Here is a 21029-nt window from a genome sequence, read left to right on the forward strand (position 1 = left end):
ACTACGACTACTCACGCTAAAGATGATGAAAATGGTTACAGTTATGACAACAATAATAATAATAGTTAGTCCTCTTGCACGAGATGCGTAGAGCCAACCGTGGCTACCAGGTTTCTCCAATAATAATAATAATAATGACAATAATAACAATACTTGTAATATTACTTATACTAGTAGTATTTTAGTACTAGTAATAGTAGCACAAGTACTATTATGATCATGAGACCAATGGTTACAATAATAATAATAATAATAATAATAATAATGATATCAACATAATATTAACAATAATAACACTAATGATAATAATAATAACAATAATGTTATTAGAATTAACAATAATACTTGCAATATGAATAATACTACTAACACTACTTCTGCTCATGATGATGATGATATCGATGATAATAATAATAACAAAATAATAAGGATGATGGCAACAATAACAACAATAATAATAATAACAATAGTAATGATAATCTTAATAATTTTAACATCAACAGTAATAATAATGAAAATGATAAAGACAATAATAATAGTAATGATAATCATAATAATTATTACATTACATTACATTACATTACATTGCATTTGGCAGACGCTTTTATCCAAAGCGACTTACAATAGAGGACATAGGGACTGCAAATACACTTGCAAATACACGATGCACAGGAAATATACAGAACAGGACAGATCTTAATATATTATTAATATTACATGTATTATAACAATACATGTAATATTAATAATATTGCTAATACTACTACTGCTCATACTGATGATAGAAATGGTTACAGTTACAACAACAACAACAGTAATAATAATAATAATAATAATAATTGTAATATTGATAATAGTACTAAAACTACTGTTGCTCATACTCAAGAGGATACCAATAGTAACAACAACAACAACAACAACAACAATAATAAAAATAATGCCAACAATAACAATAATAATAACAAGAAGAGGAAGAAGAGTAAGAAATTAAAATTTCCCTGTCTTAAAATACTGGGATTCGACAGGAATACATTCAATGGTAATGCAAAGATCCTCAGTATTGAGAACATCACCTGCCCATGGTTGTTGACAGGACACAAAACCCCTCCAATCGACCAAGTAGAAATCAAGTCCCCCTGAGCTGTTGAACAGAAAAGAAATTAAATCAAAATCCACTTTTAAGGTGCCAATGGGCACGGACGGTCACGAATGGTAACAGAAAAACTAAAAAAGCGAAGTACATCTACAGAAAAAGGTGGGTGGAAAAGTGGCCAAAATGGCCCAAAAAGATGCTTTCAATCTCTGCCTCCATCTCGCACACCCACATCAGAGGAAGAAGAAGCAGAAGCAGAAAAAGAATGATGATGATGATGATAATTATAATGATAGAAATATGTATAAATCCCAACTCTTTGCAGGAGTTGGCCGTTTAAATGATCAGGAAAATGAAAAGAGCAACAAGCGGCCTATTCTTTCCCTATTTAGCAAGGGAGCTAGCGACCCGGAGATTGGACTCTGCTGTTCTGCCCTGCGACTGCTGCGATGGGAGAAAACAAGGGCGATGGTCCAGAGGCCTGAGCCAGGTCCTCAGGATGGAGGCTCAGTGAGCATCAACACCGAAGGCTTCCACCTTCTGTTTTCACTCCTAAGTTGCCATCCTCCACAAACAACGCTGAGAACTCACCATTGCCCGCAAGTGCCCCCCCTGTGTTTTCACAAGGCTCGTGCACACTTCCTGCATCAGCGTGAAGGACCAGCCCACACTTCTTTAAGAACACAAATAGAGGACGCACAGGATACACTGCAACAGTTAAAGCAGCCGGAGCACCATGGTGGACTGGTACGCGCGAACAATATGATTCTTCTGGACCAGCGGGACACGGCCCTGCACCTGTGGGTGTCGGCCGTCCTCATCCCGTGGATGTTATGCAAGAACGGCAATCACCTTTCAAGAGAAAGTAGGGCTTTGCTGTTTGACTTCTAATTTACATTGAGACAAACAACAGGAAAATAATTTCAAGCTCAGATGGGATCATGTTTAAAATAATCTCAATTTTGTCAGGATGTAAATATGGATTATTGTTATTATTATACTAAAAGCAACAACAACAACTATCATTATTATTATTATCATTATTAATATTATTGTTATTATTGCTGTTGTTGTTGTTGTTGTTGTTACTATTATTATTACTATTATCATTTTAGTAGTAGTGGTAGTAGTAATAGTATTGTTACTATTACTATTGTAACTATTATTATTATTATTATTGTTGTTGTTGTTACTATTATTATTGTTATTATTATTATTATTAGTAGTAGTAGTAGTTGTAGTAGTAGTATTGTTACTATTATTATTATTATTATCATTATCATTTTTTTTCTCGTTGAAATCTTCTCACTGTGGCAACTGGACTTGAATTTCTTCGCTTTCAGATGTTGTAGCCCTCATCCCAGAGGCTTCTTCAGGAGGAAAAAAATTCAAGTCCAGGTATAATAATAATAATAATAATAATAATAATAATAATAATAATAGCAACAATAATAATAGTAACAATACTACTTCTACTACTACTACTACTACTACTGATACTACTACTAATAATAATAGTAACAACAACAACAACAACAACAACAATCATGATAAGAATACTAATAATAATAGTAACGATAATAGTAACAAATAAAAAACAACAACAATAATAATAACAACAGTAATCATAATAATGATTGCTGTTGTGTTTTTAGTAAAGAAAGAAAGAAATTCAATTCCAGTTGCCACAACAAGAAGAACTTGCATGGACATTCTTATTGTTTTTATCATCATGAAATGAATAATACACAATAAAATGCATTTGCACGCAGAACTGGATTTGAATGATTCTAATGTGTGTTTGCATCGGACGTTCATTTGTGCCGAAATGATCATACTGGTAAATTCCAGACCGATCTGGAGGGAAAGACTGCGGAGTGATAGCGTGCCGCCTTATCAGTGAGTGTGACTCTCTGCTCAGCCGCTCTATTCCACGTTCCTTCACGTATTTGTTTTGTTTCCTTACTGGGGGGAAAAAAAAGATATTCTGCTCCTAGAAGACGACCCGTATCCGAAATGTTTCTCGCGGACGGAGGAGGACTTCACCTGCTTCTTCGAGGTCAAGGACAACGGGACTTATAATCTGTTCTACAGCTTTGACAAGTATGCTGCACAACACAAGTCTTACATGAGGAAAAAAAGACACACAAGATAAAGTTTGGCGCTCATATCAGAATCATCCGACTTTTTATAGGATGCCCAAAAGATGTAACATGACGGTCCAAAGAACAGAAGGAGGAACGTTCCTGCACATCTGCTCCTTCCCTCACGTGGACGTGATCATGTACGTGGACATCGATCTCTGGGTGGGGGCGCTGGACAACAACGGCAGCCTCTTCAGCCGCGTCGTCTCCGTGGAGGACCAGAGTAAGGGGCACTCGTCTTTTACGTGGAACGAACTAACGAACACGCCATCCATCGGGTCGGTCCAAGAGGAAAATGCAAATGCGACATTTCCCCACTTGTGAACCTGCAAACAATCAATTCGAAAGCAGCTTCTCAATCAACCGTTTTTGTTCTGTTAAGCTTTATGAGATTTCAAACGCGGAGATCTTCAGAGTGCTGCTGGAGTCTTGCCCGAGTCATGCATGCTCCCTTATTCCCGGTCCCCAAGTGCGAGGTGGTAATCTTAGAATCTCAGAGGAGTTGCAGCTCCGTCTTGGTCTTTCTGTCTGTACGATGACACGACACCATCAAAATCCAATCGATGAACTGAAAAACGAAACCGGGCAGACAAACAATTGGCAGCGGTATGGGTATGGATCAACGTCCCAAATGGTATGAATCGTCCAGAAATGATGTCAACTGGGAAGCTAGTTGTAGTTTTCCGGGAGTCTTTTTCCAAATCTGTTCAAAGTCTTTGGTTGTAAGATCCATGTCTTTGGAACTGAGACTCCGCTGAGACAAAAAACTCCAAAATCTGGTCTTTGGATGTGGGCGGGTGTGAGATGGTAGTTTTCCACGAATCCGTTCTTCAGATGCACGGGCGGCACAACTAGTTGAGTCACGCATTTGTGAAGTTCCATGATTTATTTACCTTTTCCAAGACATCCCGTCCAAAGGTGCTCGAGCTTACAGACTATCCTCCCTCTGAGGGCTCGGAGGTCCAGTATCTGCATCATAAACATCTCCACATCTCCCCCACAGTCCTCCTGGACCCCCCCTTCAACGTGTCCCTGCGGCACCACGGCCAGGCCGGGCTGCTCCAGGTCTCCTGGGACACCAAAGTGTCCAAGTACTGGAAGGAGAAGGTGCAGTACAAGATCAGGTACCAGTCCAGGAGCCTAGGACAGAGGACCAAAGAGGTCAGAGGGCACTTTGTGCAAATTGATTTAAAATCCGCCACACCCCCCTAAAAAAACTTTTTTTTTTCGACAGGGATTTGAGAAGCACAACAACACGGTGGTGAACGTGGTGCCGGGGGAAGAGGTCCAGGTCCAGGTCGCTGTCAAGTGCGCCAACAACAAGAACGGCGGGCACTGGAGCGGCTGGTCGGAGCCAGTTCGAGCCATGGCGCCTCAAAGTGCAGGTGTGTGTGGTTTCAGTAAATAACATCCGTCGGTGTCTTCCGTCACTGATGACGGGACATTGCTGCTGTTTGCAGACGATATTTCCCTCACATGCTCCACATCTGACCTGCAAACCATCACCTGCCGCTGGAACGGGAGCAGATACGGCGGCCCAAACGCCTACAGGATGTTTCACAAGATGCAGCTCGGGTGAGGCAAACCTCCAGACCTCCATCGTTCACCCGGTCCTCCTCCGGGTTTCCATCTCACGGCCGAACTTGCTTTGCCTTGCATTCCAGCGAGGCTCTGGCCTGGACAGAATGGATGGAGTGCGTGACTGCGGGGCAGCGGGGATATTGGTGCGGCTTCCAGGGCCGGGAGTCCAGAGGGGTCCGGGTGAAGCTGGTCAGCACGCCGCCACTCAGCAGGACCTTCTATTCCCAGGAGTTCACGCTCAACAAAAGCAGTGGGTGGATTTTTGTGTCTCTGTCATCTTCGTGGGAGGCGGCCGTGTCTCAGCAGGGTTGAACCTCCGAACGGAGGTGCCCGCGGGTCAAGGCGGTCAGCTGTCACCGCAGAATATACCAAATGAGGAAATATTGCCAACGATAAGGTGTTCGGCAGCCTGGGAGAGGCAGGGTTCACCCTCGGAATCACTCATTCGGGTCATTCTCGTGTGGACGATTCAGGATCTCCAATGAACCTCCTTTACGTTTTCGGAGCATTGGAGGAGAGCTGTCTGGTAGTTTCCTCCCGCAGCCCATGCTTTGTGCACGTAGAAGATTCTTGGGATCCCGTCGGTACCTCATGTTAGATGATTGCAGTTCTTCTCCCCGCCGAGCTCGACTCCACAACTCCCGTTGGTTTCGTGCACCTGCTGATGGGGGTCTGGAGATACAGGGAAGGGGGTTAGATGGAGGAGAAGATGTGACGTAGGTCCGAGTGAAACACCCCAAAGATCTTTTGTCTGAAAGTCATCAGATGACAAAGCTCTGCTTGGACTTTGGTCTTTAAAAAGTAATCGGAGTCCCGTGTTTGCATGAAACTGGTAGGAGTTTTGAAGAATGGAGGTCCAAAACACTAGAATGAGTGAGTTGAGTTCGGCAGCGATCAAGTTAGTCGTTGTGCTCGACGGTTTAAAAGAATTTGTGCTGGCGGCCATATTAGGCCTGTAGTGAGGCAACGCTTCGTCCCGGTGGGCGTCGACCCGCTGGTCAAAGCTGGACCCGTGACCTTCATCAGTGACGTCGTGATGTCTTTGCCTTTGCTTGCAGTCAAAACGTCCCCGCCGGGCTCTCTGAGAGGAGCCATGCAGAAGGACAAGCTCTGCTTCACATGGGAGGCTCCCCTGCCGGCCCTCTCCGCTCACCTGCAGTACGAAGTCGGCTACCAGATCAAAAAACACGAAACGTGGCTGGTGAGACGTCGTCCACGTTGGGCCGGGCCTCCTGCCTCCTGCTGAGACCCAGATTAGAATCATTCATGTCATAACAACTAATGTAGCTTGCTGATTCTCACCGCACCTCCAACAGCTTAGGTCACGCCGGGCATTACACTTTTTGGCGCTATCACAGATTTTCCTTTGACCAATCAGCAGCCCCCACAGCAGACAGCTCAAAACACGATTGCCAGAAAACACACCGTGTTGACGGAGCGTGATTAACACAGATCGTCAAACTCACGGCTCCTCTTCCTCTCAGGTGACGTCCCTGAAAGGTCCCGCGACCAGCACGTGTCTGGAAGTTCCCAAAGGGAGTCACTACAGCGCCAGGGTCCGGGCCAAACCCAAAGGGCCGACATATTCGGGCTACTGGAGCGACTGGTCCGACGTGTTTGCCGGGGAAACGCCTTCAGGACTGGGTACGCCTCCTCTCCGTGGAAACAAGGCAGTGTGGTTGACATGGCGAGCACTGGTGTTCAAGGCCTACACAATGCATTTATTCAGTGTTCTAGCAACTGACTGTGGTGAGCTTCTTTTATCTGGTCATTTGGCCATTCGGAGTCAGGAACGCAGGAACGCTGGAATGTGTTCCATCTTATTCTCACATTCTCTGGATAACGTAGGGTCTCCAAGGAACCTCCTGTCCGTGTTAGGACTGTGGGAGGAACCCCACGCAGTTGGGAATCCAACCGGGGACCTCCTGGCTGAACTAACGATTTAAAAGAAATCTCTCTTTCAGACACTCTGGTGATGATGAGCATCCCCGTCACCATGCTGATCGCTGCAGTCGTCCTCATCTCGCTCTTCATCACATACTTCAGGTTGTACGCTTTCCCAACCCGTTCGGTCGTTTACGCCGTCATGAAATGAAAACTTTCCTGATTTGCCGTCACGTCTTTTCACAGAAAACTCAAGCAGCGCTTCTGGCCGCCGGTGCCAAACCCGGATAAAGTCCTGCAAGGCCTCATGATGGACTTCAATGTGCAGAAATGGGTAAATTGTGCGATACTTTTGCACGAGTCGGGATATATTGTCTTTTTTTTTTCCACCCGGAGAAGAGCCGTAAGCGTGTCTGTACTCACACGACAGGATCTGTCCCTCGCCGCCAAGCAGCTGGCCGAGGAAACCGCGGCGTCGGTGGTGGAGGTGATGTCCAGGGACGAGACGTCGGCGTCAGGGGACGAGCCGGTTGAATCCAACCAGCCGTTGTCCCCACTGGAGGGCTTCAGGAAGCCACGGGAGGGCGGTCCCGCGCCCGAACTCAAGGTTTTCCCCAACTACGTGACTGTGAACAAAGACAGCATCATCATATGCCCAAAAGGGAACAAGTACGTGTCCGAGAAGGCCGGCGCCGACTTCCTCAACCGCTCCTACCTGCCTCACGCGGAGTCAACGGACGCCGTCCGGGAGAAGCCGGCCGGGCCGAAGGGGGTCGGGAACCTCTACAGCAACCTGCCCCGCACCTAAACACAGCGGGGAGCCCACCTTGTGCAGCACACACCTTTTCACATTGAAACAATAGCTCGCTGTAAATAACCACATGTGTTTACTGCATCAGTAGCCCCGGCTGTGGAGCCAAACTGCTCGGTTAGAAGTATTTCCGGGTTCATTGTACGCTGTTGCTGATTTCAGTTTTTGGTGCTGATACGGAGACCCTCTGCAGGCCGTCTTGCCGCACCTGCAGCCCGTCCGACATCTCCGGCGTCTTATTGCATTTGACTGTGACTTTTCCATTTTTTTGTAACCAGGTAATAACACACGACAAAAAAAACAAAAAAAGGAATAATCCTTATCATCAGGTGCTATTTCCGGGACGGACGTGGAAGCGGTGAAGGTTATTCTTAATATTTCAAAACAGTGCGTTGATCAAGCTTCTTACCTAATACCTCAGGAGTTTTATGATTTTGGAAATAAAATTAAAAGTTTTTTTCCTTTTGGTATTTCTTTGAGTCTCCAGCATTTTGACAGAAGCGCTTTTTCTTGCCTATTATTCACTGCACGGCTCACTGGTGGCGGTGACCGCTAGCGCCCCCTGGTGGCCGCAACCAGAACTCTGCCCATGTGGATCCCACAGCACAGAAGATGCTCTTTCTTTTCTTAATTTGTGATTTAGTCCCATTTCCCCTGAAAACGAAGATAAGTCTGACTCAGGATAATCCAAAAAACATCCCATAATATACCTTTGTCATTGGCTGCAGCCACCAATGTAAACATAGAGTCTGGGCCTGCACCGTGTGTGTGTGCGTGTCTGTGTGTGTGTGTGTTTGCCACTGGATGGCGGTCAAGTACTTCCCTTGTTGACGTTGCTCCTGCAGTGGCAGACCTGCATAAACCAGGCCTTGTTCCTCTTCATACATGAAATAAAACTCGTGGGAAAAAAAACACCTAAAACAAATCGCTCAAATGCTTGACGTTACTTTATTCCACAAAGTATAGAAGGTTCAGAGATGCCCAAAGGAAAGTTTAATCACAGCTTGGATGAAACACAAGAGACCTGAGTTGGTATGTCGGTGATCACGGCGTCATGGCGAACCAGGTGAAGTCAGCGAATGAGCGCGAGTGTTACTGAGAGCTGTCCGGTTCCGAGAGGGACGGATCGGACGCCGCCGAGGCCTTCTCGCCACGACCGGATGTTCTGCAGGATCTACTACGAGCGTCACGCATTCACTGCAGGCACGGCATTGGCGCCATGCGCGTGATATCACCGCCGTAAATTCACAGGGCCCGGCCGGTCTGTGAGGCAATGGGATTGGGCGGGAGACGCCGGGGGGCGGGGCTTAGCGTTCGCTGCCGTACGAGCCTCTCCTCCCGGCTGGAATTCTTTCCGTGTTCCATCACGGCCCGTACGCAAACGTGTGACGGAGAGGCGGGGTCACCTCTCCGCATCATTTCCTCTGACTCCCGCCGCTTTTGGAGAACCAGAGCCCGGCCTTCCTCTGCACAGAAATAAGGCCGGCGGATCTGAGCCGGGGGTGGTCCTCGTAAAAACATCAAGCTAGTTGGGTTTCCGTTAAAGCGGCATGAAATAAGAACAAACGGTTTCGGAAAACTAACGCGGCGACCCCGGTCCGCTTGGTGACGCTTCTAAAAAGTCGAGGGGGAAAATAATGTTCACGATACGAGAGGCGGCGGGTTAGAGAGCGACGGGGGGGGGAGAACGCCTCGGGTTTCCGGAGCCAAAAGGCCAAAAGCGACGCTTTGACGCCAACCTCCGGATGACCTCGGCGCCTCCGGAGAAAAAAAAAAACAGAGGGTTCATTAAAAACATCAGTAGCACATGAGGGCACGTCCTGTCACACACACTAACACGGATCACAGCAGAAAGGCTAAGTAGATGCTACAACATTCATCTTTCCAAACATCCATCCACCAAGGCGGTCCACGCCCAAAGAAACCAGAAGGCCACCTCGGGGGCTCCTCCTGGGTCGAGAAGGAGCGCGCTATGTGGGGAGCAGGTGAGAGGGTGACGGCCGGTGAACTTTGGACCAGGGTGGACGCATTGCAGTGGAGGCGCGCTACGATTAGCGATAAGCTAATAGTACAACAGAACCTTGAGGGTTTAATGATACTAGAAGATTAAAGATGCACCACCGTGAGGTTTCGCGTTTTCATCCTCATGACGGGATGAATGGACCCAACAGGAGAATGCTCCGGGGGATTTGTTCTGAGGTGGACATCTCTGATGACCTAAAATTTTCATCCTGGGGTCGACGGTCCAGAGCTACCCAGAGGGTGGAGAAGAGGTGCAAGAATATGTGCAAGAAAGTTGGAGAAAAGAGCATCATCCAGAAAGAGAGGAAGGGAGGAGAAGAGGGAGATGAAGAGCAGCCATGGTGTCTGGTTTGGAGAGAAGACAGGAGGCAGAGCTGGAGATGAAGATGTGAAGGTTCCTCTTAAGGAGTGAGGAGGATGGAGAAGATCAGGAAGGAGTCCGACACACTGAGATGTTTTGGACATGGACAGAGGAGGGATGGAGAAGTTGTGGGTAGAAGGATGCTGAGGTCGGAGCTGCCGGGCAGGAAGTCTGGAAGAAGACCAGAGAGGAGGTTCATGGATGGAGGAGAGGAGGACAAGAAGGTAGATGATCTGCTGAAAAGAGCAGCCCGAAGGCGAAGAAGTCCAAGACTGTGTCAGCCGAAACTAAGAGGGGATGAGAAGACTGAGAAGACCAAAGGTGGACCTCGGGGTCACCTGTTCCTGACATGATCGATTTAGCTCTTTTTTTAAGAGAGTTCTGCATGGACCAAGCATCACCCCGTCACCTTCATACCTTCATACGTTCCTGACCCCCACCCAGCTCCCCCGTGGACCGCCGCAGCCTCACTCCACACAGAGTCACTCTTATCACGTGGATGCAAATATCTGCACATTTAACAGCTGAGAAGCTACAAACTGTCCTTCATCCATGACGGCACCTTTCATCAAGCAGACAAACATCAGTACTTCCTTCACATCTTCTCCTCCATCCCACGCTCCGGGCGGTTGCCGTGGGAACGAGCCCCCCCCATTCCCCCCCCCCCGCCCCCGGCGGGCGCGCTCAGTTAGCCTTCTTGTTGATGAGTACGGAGCAGCAGGTCAGGGCGCCGTCCACTTTGACCTTCTCCGCGTTGGACAGCGGGAACAGCGTGTAGTCCTTCAGCTTCTCGAACACCTGCGGAGGACAAGACGCTCAGTGACTCCTGAGCGGGTGGATTCTGAGGACATCTTGCCGAAGGCATTTCAGCCCGACGGCACACCTGACAATCCACTCCGTGTATTATGCTCGGAATACATGTTGCCATGGCAACACCGCTTCCCGCCTCGGCCTAAGCGAGATCTTCTGGAGGGACTGAGGAGGTGCGTCGCCCCGTGGAGCCGCCCAAAAGGCCGACAGTCTTTCTGTTATATTTTACATCATTTTTAAATCTATTTATTTTTCTTTGGTATTTTCACAAAAATAGGAAAAACATATTTACAATGATATAAATAGAATACATAACAGTAAACACAATAGCGTTTCATCGACATCCAGATGTTTCATGGGGGACGACGACACATGGATCACCCAGGATCTCAGATTTATCGCGGGAAGATAAATAAAACGCAGCCCGGAGATGGCTTCAGATGGCGTTTGGGGTCGGGGAGCAGAGGACGCCTCGCCGAGTGTCTCCAATCGTGCTGAATCTGGACATCCCGTGGAGGGAACGAGCAGAAAACCTGGGACGACTGCACGGCACGCCCTCCACAACCCCCTCGCTGCTGTTATGTCTCGTGCTATTAATGTTTTTTCCACTTTTCTTTATGCTACTATTCCTTAAACACAGGCTGGAGACCCAAACTGGGCTCCGCAGGCTCATTTCTGGTAGGTCTGCGGGTTTACGAAGGGGAAAAAAAAAATCCCTGGATCACCGCGCAAATATTCATTGCTTAAATTCTGCTCCAAATGGTCCGTTGAGGGTACTACCAAAGCAGGAAGCACATGGTACAGAAAAAGATTTTATTATGATCAACTCGAATTCCCCGGGTTGATCTTCCTGGAAAAAAAAATTAGCCTCCACGGTGGATGCTAGTCCAAAGACGCATAATTTTGTGAATTCTTCCTTCTAAAAATAACTGCTGGAGGTTGGGGTTTCAGCCGCAGAGTACATTTTGAGGTCGGCGCACTGTCTGCGCAGATTGCAGGGTACCGGATTTTTGATCCTGTGAGAGTTGCTCCGACTTTGCCGAGCGGTGAACCCGCGAAGCGTCTGAGTAACAGACACCGAGATGACAACACTGGCAGTGGGCTTCTTCCCAAAACATTGGCGATTGATCACCGGCGTAAACACACATAGCGCCGATTGTTTTTGCAAGTAGGTCACTTTTACTTCCCTTAGAGAAGCTCCTGTGGCCGTGCGCCGATGGTTCGGGCATCCGACATGGCGTGTCCGCGGGCACGTTTCCAGTCGGCGTTCTCAAACAGCTCCACATGAAGACGGTTTTGAAAACATGCCCGACCCTAAACACCAGAGGCGCTGTAGTACACGTGCCCAGCCAGTAGTTGCCACTGTGATTTTGTGATCATCTAAAACACGGTAAACATCAGTGATCGAGTATCCATATGGACCGAAGATGAGGTGGAGTTACTGCTTGGGGACCCTGAACTACAAGGAGGGGAAACTTAAGAGGAACTAGACCACCAGTCCAACTATTCCTGAGTAGTCTGGAGTGCCCTGGAATAGTCTGGAGTCTACCATTATTGTTATGGTTGACACAACCTTGCATGGCGATTGACCTCGACCTCTGTGTGAATGCCTGTCTCTATTTTCAGATCTTTCCCATATTGTTCCATTGGAAAGCGCTGCAAACACCCTTCTTGTGTCCAACGAGAGTTGGAGTGCATTCTCACTCCAGAGCGTTGTCATGTACGCCGGGCCTTGGTCACCCGAGCCTTCATGTTGGTCTTTGCAGCCCAAACAAGGGGAGTATGCTGGGAGGTACCGCAGGTCTTGGAAAGGCCAACTTCAGTCATGGTTTCAAAGTGCTGTGGTCCTTGTTCAGTGCTCTGGGGATCTCCTTTACGCACTTGGGTGACCTTGGAGTGAATATTCTCAACACATTTGTATGGCACAAGAGGCTTTTGTTAGAGATACCGTCTTGAAAGGGAACAAATTCTGGGTAGGGACCCAGAACAGGGACTTTAGAAGAATAGCAGAATGACAGTCGCTCACAAAATTCAGTGACGAGCTATGCCGGTTGGAATGGTCGTCTAGGAACCAAATGTTCCCGGTCTGATTTCAATGCGCTTCTGGCCTGCCGAGGTGGTGCGGAGCAAGACACTGAACCCTGAACCGCTCTGGCGGTTCAATGCAGAGGGCAAGTTGCGCCGCAAGCAGAACCGAACGGTCTTCTGCTTCTTAACGTGTGCAAGAGACACTTTAGCTCGCAAATGTCTTTACTTCAGCCACTCTGACACAAGTCTAATTCGACTTGAGCTACATGTGTAGCAGGAGAAAATCCACTTCCATTATTATCCTTGCAAACTGTCCTTGCTAGCTCATCCAGACTCTTTCTATAGCTAAGTGTGGCAGCATGCTAGGCGTGCACAAAAGGAAAAAAAGACACTTAAGGTGCAATGTAATCATGTTCCTTTCAGAAGACAACGTGTCTCTGGCTCGTAGAGTTCGTTCCCAGCTATTACGCAAAGAATCTAAAAAAACAAACAAAAAAATTACCTGGAAGTCAAACTGCAGGTTTCTTTGTTAAAGTAGAAAAAAGAAAGCGGCTGCGGTCGACCGTGCAAGCGGTCCAACGAAAACAACCGCCACTCGCACGCTTTCCCTGCGGCTTGGGTTTCTGAGTGACGGTGAAAAGAAATAAAGACGAGTATGCTTTGGAGCATCTGTGCCGGTTACGTCCTCAGCTTCGAAGCCGAACGCGTGCAGGATTGTCTTACGTGTGAAACTGGGCGTTACCTTGACGCTCTCCGGGTACTGCTCCGCCGTGCTGTGCAAGAGCACGTGTCCCTTACTGGGCAGGTTCATGTAGATGCAGTTGGCGGCCAGGTCGTCCGGCACCGTCAGCTTGTCGTAGCGGTGGTCGCTCATCTGCTGCATGATCTGGGGATGGATGATCACGAGGTTTGCAAGGAGACAGAACAAGCCGACGCTCGAGTTTGCGGACAATACCGAAGAGTCAGCGATTCGTCCTCCGGCTGGCCGAAGCCGGCCCTAATGGGGAACACAGGAGCAGACGGACATTCTTCTCCCGCGGATGTCATGTTATTTATGTAATCCGAGGGAAGTACAGGTGGGACGGGAGGAGGAGAAGGCTGAGAATACTGCGAGGCCGCCAAGTGGATGTTATGGAGGTGCGTGTGCAAAGGAGGATGTTATGACCAGAGTCGGGGCAGGTGCCTCTTGGTGTTTATGAGCAACATCTGCGGACGGATACCTCGGAGACTGGGAGGAAAAGGGGGGCGACGTTCACAGAAGGTATTTTAAGTGGAGATTTGAACAGATAAGAATCTCATCCGAGTCTATCGAGCTGCCCTTTCGCTCTCTTAAAGGCACCGCAGCCTCGAAGCGATCTGATTGGTGGACGCGGTGCCCGTGGTCGAGGAGGGTGAGAGGGGCATCTTTGGCCAGACGTCAAAGGCCTGCAAACACAATGGGATGGCGGGGTGGGGGCTGTCGGGACAGGAAGGGCCCTCGAGAGCAGACACAAATCATCTTATTTTAGAAGATACCAGACGACTGCGGGTCGTTATTTGAAGGAAGGAAAAAAAAAAAGTTTGGCCGAACAGGAAGTGACACGCCCTCTGGCGGGAGGAAGCCGGTAGCACACATCAGTGCGACGCAAACTAAAAGGAAAACGGCAGTGTGGGATTAATGAACCCTTCGCGTCGACTTACAGGACCAACATCAAAAACAGCAATAATGGATTCCACTGGAAGGTGATTTTCCAAACAGCCTGAGAGCAGGATTAAGGCCTGAAATCCTCGAATTAGTGGTGGGCTTTTTTTTTTTTTTTAAACGGTGAGCCCGTCAGCAGGCACACAAACAATTAGTGGTTCTGTGTGTGTGTGTGTGAGTCAACGTGCTCACCGAGGGATTTTCCTCAACCAGGCAGGTTGAGGTGAGTGAGAACGTCTATTTACCCCAGACGTGAGGCTCCGCCTCCAGGAAATGAAGCGAGTTAGTGTACACGCAGATGTGGGTGTCAATGTGTGTGTGTACTAGAAGTCCAGGAGAAGATGACGGGCCCGGTAGCCACGATCGGTTATAAGTCTGGGTTTGGGTCGCCATGGTGCGCAGGTGAAGGACAGCGAGAAGGAGAAATCGGCAGGAGAGCCCTGCAGAGAGCTACAAATCGGCTGCCGCTCACTTCCTGATAGAAAATGGCCGAGCACCAGTCGACACAGCAGCAGGCAAGGCAAAGACGGGGTGAGGACGCGTCCTGACACCCCGAGGCCGTCACGATTCGAAGGCCGCAGTTAGTAAACAGGAAACCGCGCACGGTGATCATCCTGACCAGGGCTTTGGGCCCTCGTGGGAAAATTCATACCGCTGTTTGTTTGACAACGGCACATACAAAAACAAATCCGCCTGTCCCGTCACGGTCATCACTCTCCGTGAACGTACAGTCCGTGTTTGCTGCCGCCCCTCGAAGAGGCAAATAGAAAACAGTTGGAGTCGTCGAGACCCGGAGACCTGACCCACGCATATATGGGTCGCAGAATATGAGAACATTCTAAAATATGCGCTCCTGCAAGATCCGTCGTCTGGTTACGGGAGATCTGGGATCATACGTCGGCTCAGGGAAGGGTAGCCTTCGCCGCCATGTTGTTACGTCAGGCCGAGCGGAGGGCCGCCCCGCTTCGGAGGGAGCGGCGCGACCGAGAGCAGGGAGTGGACGCTTGACACGGATGTTATTTCGGTGCGATGACTTCAAGCTCTGTGGCGACCCGGGGAGATGGATGACCGAATCCATCCGGCTCAAAAAAAAAAATGGGCATTCTCAGCCTCGGCAGGGTTAAACACCTGGCCGACACGCAAATATTTACAGCCAGGGCCTCCGCTGCTCTGAAAGAGCTAAAAAAAGACTCAAACAAGAGGATTTTTTTTTGGTCCGACTTGTAAAACAATGAAAATAGGCCGGGTCGCCTTCCCGTGAGCTAATTTCAGCCCGTCAAACACGACGACCGCACGTTCGCTCAGACGGCCTTTGTTCGACATCGGAGACTCTGTTTTCGCTGTTTGAGCGACAGTTGGACGCAAAAGCCTTTCATGCCCTCACAAAAAAAAAAAAAAAAACATTCCCCTAATTACAAATCCAGGGTCGTGAAATCTCCTAAAAAGAGCTAATTGCCGCGGAGGCGGTGACGTAAACCGTAATTAGAAAGTGAGCGGTTTGTCATTAAGCCTTGCCAACGGCCGCTCCTCCGCCAGCCCGTTACCGGAGCGATAAAACCGCCAGGAATCTTAATGATGTCGGAATATAAAATTAATCAGCGCGCCTATTTGCGAACGGCTCTGCGGGGTTACCGTGTCCACGCCGGCCACGTAAGCACACCGACGGGCCCACAAGCGCGATCCTGCGCGAGAAGGTGTGGCGCCTCGCGTCCTCACGTCTTGCGTAACGGTTCTGGTTTTAATCGGTTCCTCCGCGGCTCCAGCAGGGGGGGACATCACACCGGCGGGCCGAGAGGACGACGAGCAGACGGCGGGTCGCGGCTTCATCCGTCACACGACGTGCCTCCCCATCCTCCCTGTGGAGGAATGCTGTTTTGTGCATTTAATGTGTCCCCTGCTTCAATGCTGCACAAAGCCTTTTCGCCATAGGCCATCGCCTGATTGTTCCCAAAACGGTCAACCTGATGACAGGATGAATACGCCAGAGCCGAGGATCCGAAACCACCGACTGCATATAAGAGGGTCAGCGGGTCGGTTCGTGATGGCTTGATATTCTATTCCGTGGATCCGCGGATCATTCAGCACCAGTCCGCAAAGAAAATCTCTCTCGGTCCAAATAGGTTTTTCCATTCAAAAGACGACCGTTTCCGCCTTCGCCTTACTGTCGCATCGTTTTGCACATCGGCTACCACGAGCTAGCCCAAAAAAAAGCCAAAATAAAAGTCGCTGGAGAGCAAACGACGAGGCCATTGCAGAGTCGCAGACTGCGTTAAGGTGAATTGACATTATGGAGCAAAATTGATCGCTCCCTATAAAGTGTAATGGTTGCATTCAGATAAAATTCATTAACTGACGTTTTTATAATTCAATCCCCGTGGAAACAGTTTAATCCGTAAAGCGGTGGTCCCAGGTGCTCTATTCGATTCGGCTCTCGTCGACGGTGCGGCATTCATTCACCGCGGTCAGGGTGGCTGGAGCTTGCCCCCGCGGCGCTCACCCTGGACCGAGACGTACAAGCGTCCGTTCTGACAAACAACCACCGACTCAGATCTCAGGACTTTGATGATAATGGTAAGAGGGTGATTGAGCTGCTTGGCTGCTGCGGGCGAGAAGGACCCGTCCGCCGCCGCAGCCTGGCGTTTATCTCCCGGGAATTATGTCCGCGACGGAGATCGATCACTTCGGACGCCTTTTATGTCGTAATGAAATCAAGCTGTTCGACGGGAGGACAATGTCTTGGTAATTGCAGCCAGAGCGGCGGTGCCAGAGGCAATCGTGGCAGATTAGCTAAGAATATGAATTAATGAGGGGAGATTAGGGTGGCAGGTGGTTTCAATGTGCTTGCAGTGGGAAGCGGCAATCACGCCGCGAGTCGCGGCGTCTGCTCCCAATCAACACGCGTGACGTGCCGTCATGTAGAGTTATGCTCTGCCCGATACTTCGCAGAGCGGGGAGAGTCGCTCGCACCGGCCGGATTTAGCAAACAGGCAACCGGGGATTTGCGGAAGGAATGCGCCGTGTCAATACGCTAACACCGACGTGACAAATGTGGGAGTACGATCGTTTTCGCGCGGCGCAAATACTCGCGTTTCATACTTTGAGGGCCTTCTGGGCCGGTTCGCTGGAGCCGATGACGATCAGGCCCGGTCCTCCCATGCTGCAGAAGCTCTTCAGGTGCAGCCCTTCCAACACCGGCACGGTGGACACGGCGTAGTCCTGCAAGGTAGAAACGCCACCATTAATACACCACCAAACAAAAACAGCGTTGTACTGGCGTCGCTTCAATCCTACCCGACCAAATATTAGAGCATCTGCATAAAACCAAGGACATTCCGCTCGGAAAGCCTCTGCTAATGTATGCGCAATCTGTATCTCGGGCTGAGCCGGTTGTGCAGATATGGTCGGATATGGATCTGCTGAGGTGCTCAGTGGGCCTCCGCTGTTAAATCAAGGGTGAAGAGTAAGGTCGGGCCGGGTCTGGGCTGAGATTGAAGTCAGTGTTGACAGACGGGGGAAAGATTTAACCGATTTGCCGACGGAGGCCTGAGAGATGTTTGGGTAGGACAAGCAACATTTGAATGCACAAGAGGATGGAGGAGCAAGTAAACCGACACGGAGCGCGACAATTTTTCTGGTCAGAGGACAATTTCTGTTGTCCAGGCAGAAGGACAAAGCTCAGACCAGGAGCCGTAAAGCTCCGCCCTATCGGGCATGGCCGTCCTTTCACTTGGAGAACAGGTTGGCGATGCAGCGTGGAAGGTTTGTCCAGGCAGGAAAAACCAGGAGACACAACCAAAAGAGAACACTAATCTGCTATCCCCAACCACAGATAAAGGAACATTACCGGGACGTTGATCCTCAACGAGAAGACAAGGGACCTATAAGCTGATACTCAAACAAGGATGGAGGAAAGACACACACACACACACACACACTGCAGCGTCGAGATAGTCTTTATCCTGTGACAGCTATATTGAGTACAGCAGGAACAGCGACTGTTTGTATTCCGGGCTATTGCCCGACTGAATTTTACGAGTGTGTTTCAGCCTGACGTCACGCTGCCATTCAACGGGAGGTTCATCGTTCTGGTTCCACAGAGGTCAAAGGTCACCGGACGGGTCCCGCCGTGACCTTCGAACGAGGTGACATTAAACATTTAGTGCATCCGCAGCTGCTTTTTATTCACCAGCACTTTGTAAAGCCTGCCAAACCGCCATCGCGGCGAAGAATTAAAGCCCGCGGTCTTTCTCTGCAGATTTAAAGTGTCGCGTGCAGAAACAACGTGTTCGCCGCCGGGATTCAGATTCGCTGATTTAAGAGCTACTTTCCAGTTGATGGATTGAGCCTTTGGTGCGAGGACCCGGATCTGATGACAGCTGGATACACTATCTCCCTTTTGAGGAACGCTGCAAGCCAGACCTGGGCTTCGCGGGGTTGCGTCTGGTTTCGACGGATATCGAGCCGCGATTTGAATTTACGAGAGGATTCCAGACTCTCTCGAGCTGTTTTTTTTCCGAGACCTCTCCATCCTGAAAGTATGCAAATACAGAATCATAGTATAAACTTTGGCTCGCGCCCGTGAAAATAGGTTTGCCGCGTGTTTTCTTTAACACACGATATGTTATGAATGGGCTCCCAGCTTCATAAAACTCGTAAAACTCCATGAAGCATTGTGTACATTTTCCACCATTGCACTCCACTGTCAACTTCCTGCCTGTAAGCACACGGCTACGCTTTTGGCATCGCGGCGTTATCACACTTGGAGCGCTGTGATTCAAGGAAACAGCTACTTTGACTGAGAAGCAGTTTGCAGTTCATCACACAAACTTACCTGACCCCGTCCGCTGTGTTTTCTTCAACCGTTTCCTTTCGACTTCGGAAGACTCACGAGGGGATTACATAAGCGGGATTTTGCCGTCCTTTCTCCTCGTTATCCGTGAACAGGGTGATTTGTTTTGCACGGAGAGATGGGAGTCTGGCATTCATTCCTTCCTATTACCCTGCACTCCGGGTCGCAAGAGACGGGGTTCGTCCTGGACGGGACAGGGTTCGCTCATCCGCGCCTCATATGGACAAATAATTACCCGAGTTTGCCGACATCTTTGCCTCACTCGACGTGCGGTTCCGTTTTGGCTTTTTTCGGGGGGTGTTTTTGACTCGACATCCAACCAATCACCCTCTCGTTTACCCAACATCTGGACAACAAGGAGGGACCTCCTGGCTGCGAGGCGGAGGCGCTACCAACCGCTCCACCGAATATTCCCTTCAAGGAGTTGAGTTCAGCACCTGTGCACCATCAACTGGACAAATGGATCCGTCCCTAGACAGTGGACCGATGCGGCCCCGAGCACTCTTCACCCCGACCTCTACAAGGACCATTAAGGAGAGAGCTTCAACATCTGCGCGCAGTTGTTGAGTGTTGAGCAAACACGGGAACGGAATTATCCATAATTTGATAATGAGAGGAAAGAACAACAGCGATAAGCGCGTCGGTCCGATAAAAAGTGGAAAAAACAATAATGGATTTTTCCTGTTGTCATTTTCGGAGAGACGCATCATTAAGGTTCTTCTTATCAAAGATAACAGAAAAAGCCGAGAGGAATCCACGTGGAGGAATTTCAAACGGTTATAAATGGGAAGATGGGAACGCAGAAAGATTGCTCCAATGTGTTGAACCCCGGCTGCCTCGACCCACCTGTGAACTTGTGTGACTGCTCGGCCTTTTGGTTTTCGTTTTTTTGTCGTGTACTGGGAAAAGCCAAAAGCGATGAAGATAAGTCCCCGCCGGCATGAAACCCTCCTCGCATTAGAATAATGACAAACACATGATCCGCCTGCGTTTGTGTGACACGCAGTCAACCTGGCGTCCGCCAACCGGGACGACTCCAATACTCCGCGGAGCTCGGCGGAGGCCGTTAGCAAGGTAAGAACCACAGAAGTGTCGAAGAACAGGAAGCTTGTGTCATGGATGCAGGCCAGGGCCTGTAACCTACAGGTCCCGGACCTCCGGTCACGCAGAGATCGTGCTTCCAAAGTGACAATGCCGTCTTTAAAATGAACAACCGATTCCCTGGTGGACGGCGAGGCTTTGGCAGAGCCTAGCAGAGTCACGGCGGGCATATCGAAAGCAGCGCCGTCTGAAAACTCTCCGCAGCAAAGTACCTTCTCCTAAGTTTCCATCATTTGTGGCCATTTGAATCATTGTCTGGGGGCGGCGTGGCTCCCGTGGAGGGACAAAACGTCCCGTAACTGAATGTTCAACCACGAGACGGTTACGTTGTCACACATTTCGCCGATGATGTTGTGCTGTACGTACGACTGAATGTGACTCGATAAAAGCCTTCTTTCGGTTATTTCTTCTTCGAAAACATCACTCTCCCGCCTGCAAACTCAGTAAGAGCATAGAAAATCACGACCGGGTCATGATCATTGCAGTTAATCGCGGGTGAAACACAAAGATCCTTTCCGGTGCCGAGCTCGCCGGAGCCAGTTCTGAAGAATTACATTTTCAATTAGGAGGTTCGACTGCGTCCAGAGATACCTATCGATCCCTTTTCGTTTTCTTCAGAGAGTCGAGCATCAATAATGTATAACAAGGGGTCGGCGTGAGGAGG

General features: G+C 49.2%; 2 protein-coding genes across 2 annotated transcripts in view; one reads left to right on the forward strand and one right to left on the reverse strand.

Annotated features, from left to right (window-relative positions):
* Positions 1 to 1695: 1695 nt before the first annotated feature.
* mpl (MPL proto-oncogene, thrombopoietin receptor) lies at positions 1696 to 10347 on the forward strand. Its single transcript, XM_086161485.1, has 12 exons — positions 1696 to 1958; positions 3076 to 3196; positions 3288 to 3460; positions 4241 to 4398; positions 4472 to 4622; positions 4698 to 4812; positions 4902 to 5068; positions 5877 to 6019; positions 6303 to 6462; positions 6783 to 6864; positions 6949 to 7036; positions 7133 to 10347. Exons 1-12 carry the CDS (start codon positions 1856 to 1858, stop codon positions 7508 to 7510), a joined length of 1839 nt encoding a protein of 612 aa, XP_086017611.1. The 5' UTR covers positions 1696 to 1855; the 3' UTR covers positions 7511 to 10347.
* The window catches only part of ddah1 (dimethylarginine dimethylaminohydrolase 1), a 67869-nt gene continuing 55286 nt past the window's right edge, over positions 8447 to 21029 (reverse strand). Inside the window, exons 4-6 of the mRNA XM_086161486.1 lie at positions 17512 to 17631; positions 13477 to 13620; positions 8447 to 10694 (exon numbers count right to left, since the gene is read on the reverse strand). Coding sequence (XP_086017612.1) covers positions 10581 to 10694; positions 13477 to 13620; positions 17512 to 17631 — 378 coding nt within the window. The 3' untranslated portion in view covers positions 8447 to 10580. The remainder of the gene's footprint in view (positions 10695 to 13476; positions 13621 to 17511; positions 17632 to 21029) is intronic.

Source organism: Fistularia commersonii, chromosome 16, assembly GCF_037954325.1.
Source record: "Fistularia commersonii isolate RoL2024-O1a breed Wild chromosome 16, RoL_Fcom_v1.0, whole genome shotgun sequence".
In the NCBI taxonomy this organism is placed as follows: Eukaryota; Metazoa; Chordata; class Actinopteri; order Syngnathiformes; family Fistulariidae; genus Fistularia; species Fistularia commersonii.

Coding starts and splice junctions, on each gene's coding strand:
- mpl (XM_086161485.1), top strand. CDS start 1,856: ATGATTCTTCTGGACCAGCGGGACACGGCCCTGCACCTGTGGGTGTCG. Junction 6,020..6,302: donor AAAAACACGAAACGTGGCTG/GTGAGACGTCGT, acceptor TCTTCCTCTCAG/GTGACGTCCCTGAAAGGTCC. Junction 6,865..6,948: donor CTCTTCATCACATACTTCAG/GTTGTACGCTTT, acceptor GTCTTTTCACAG/AAAACTCAAGCAGCGCTTCT.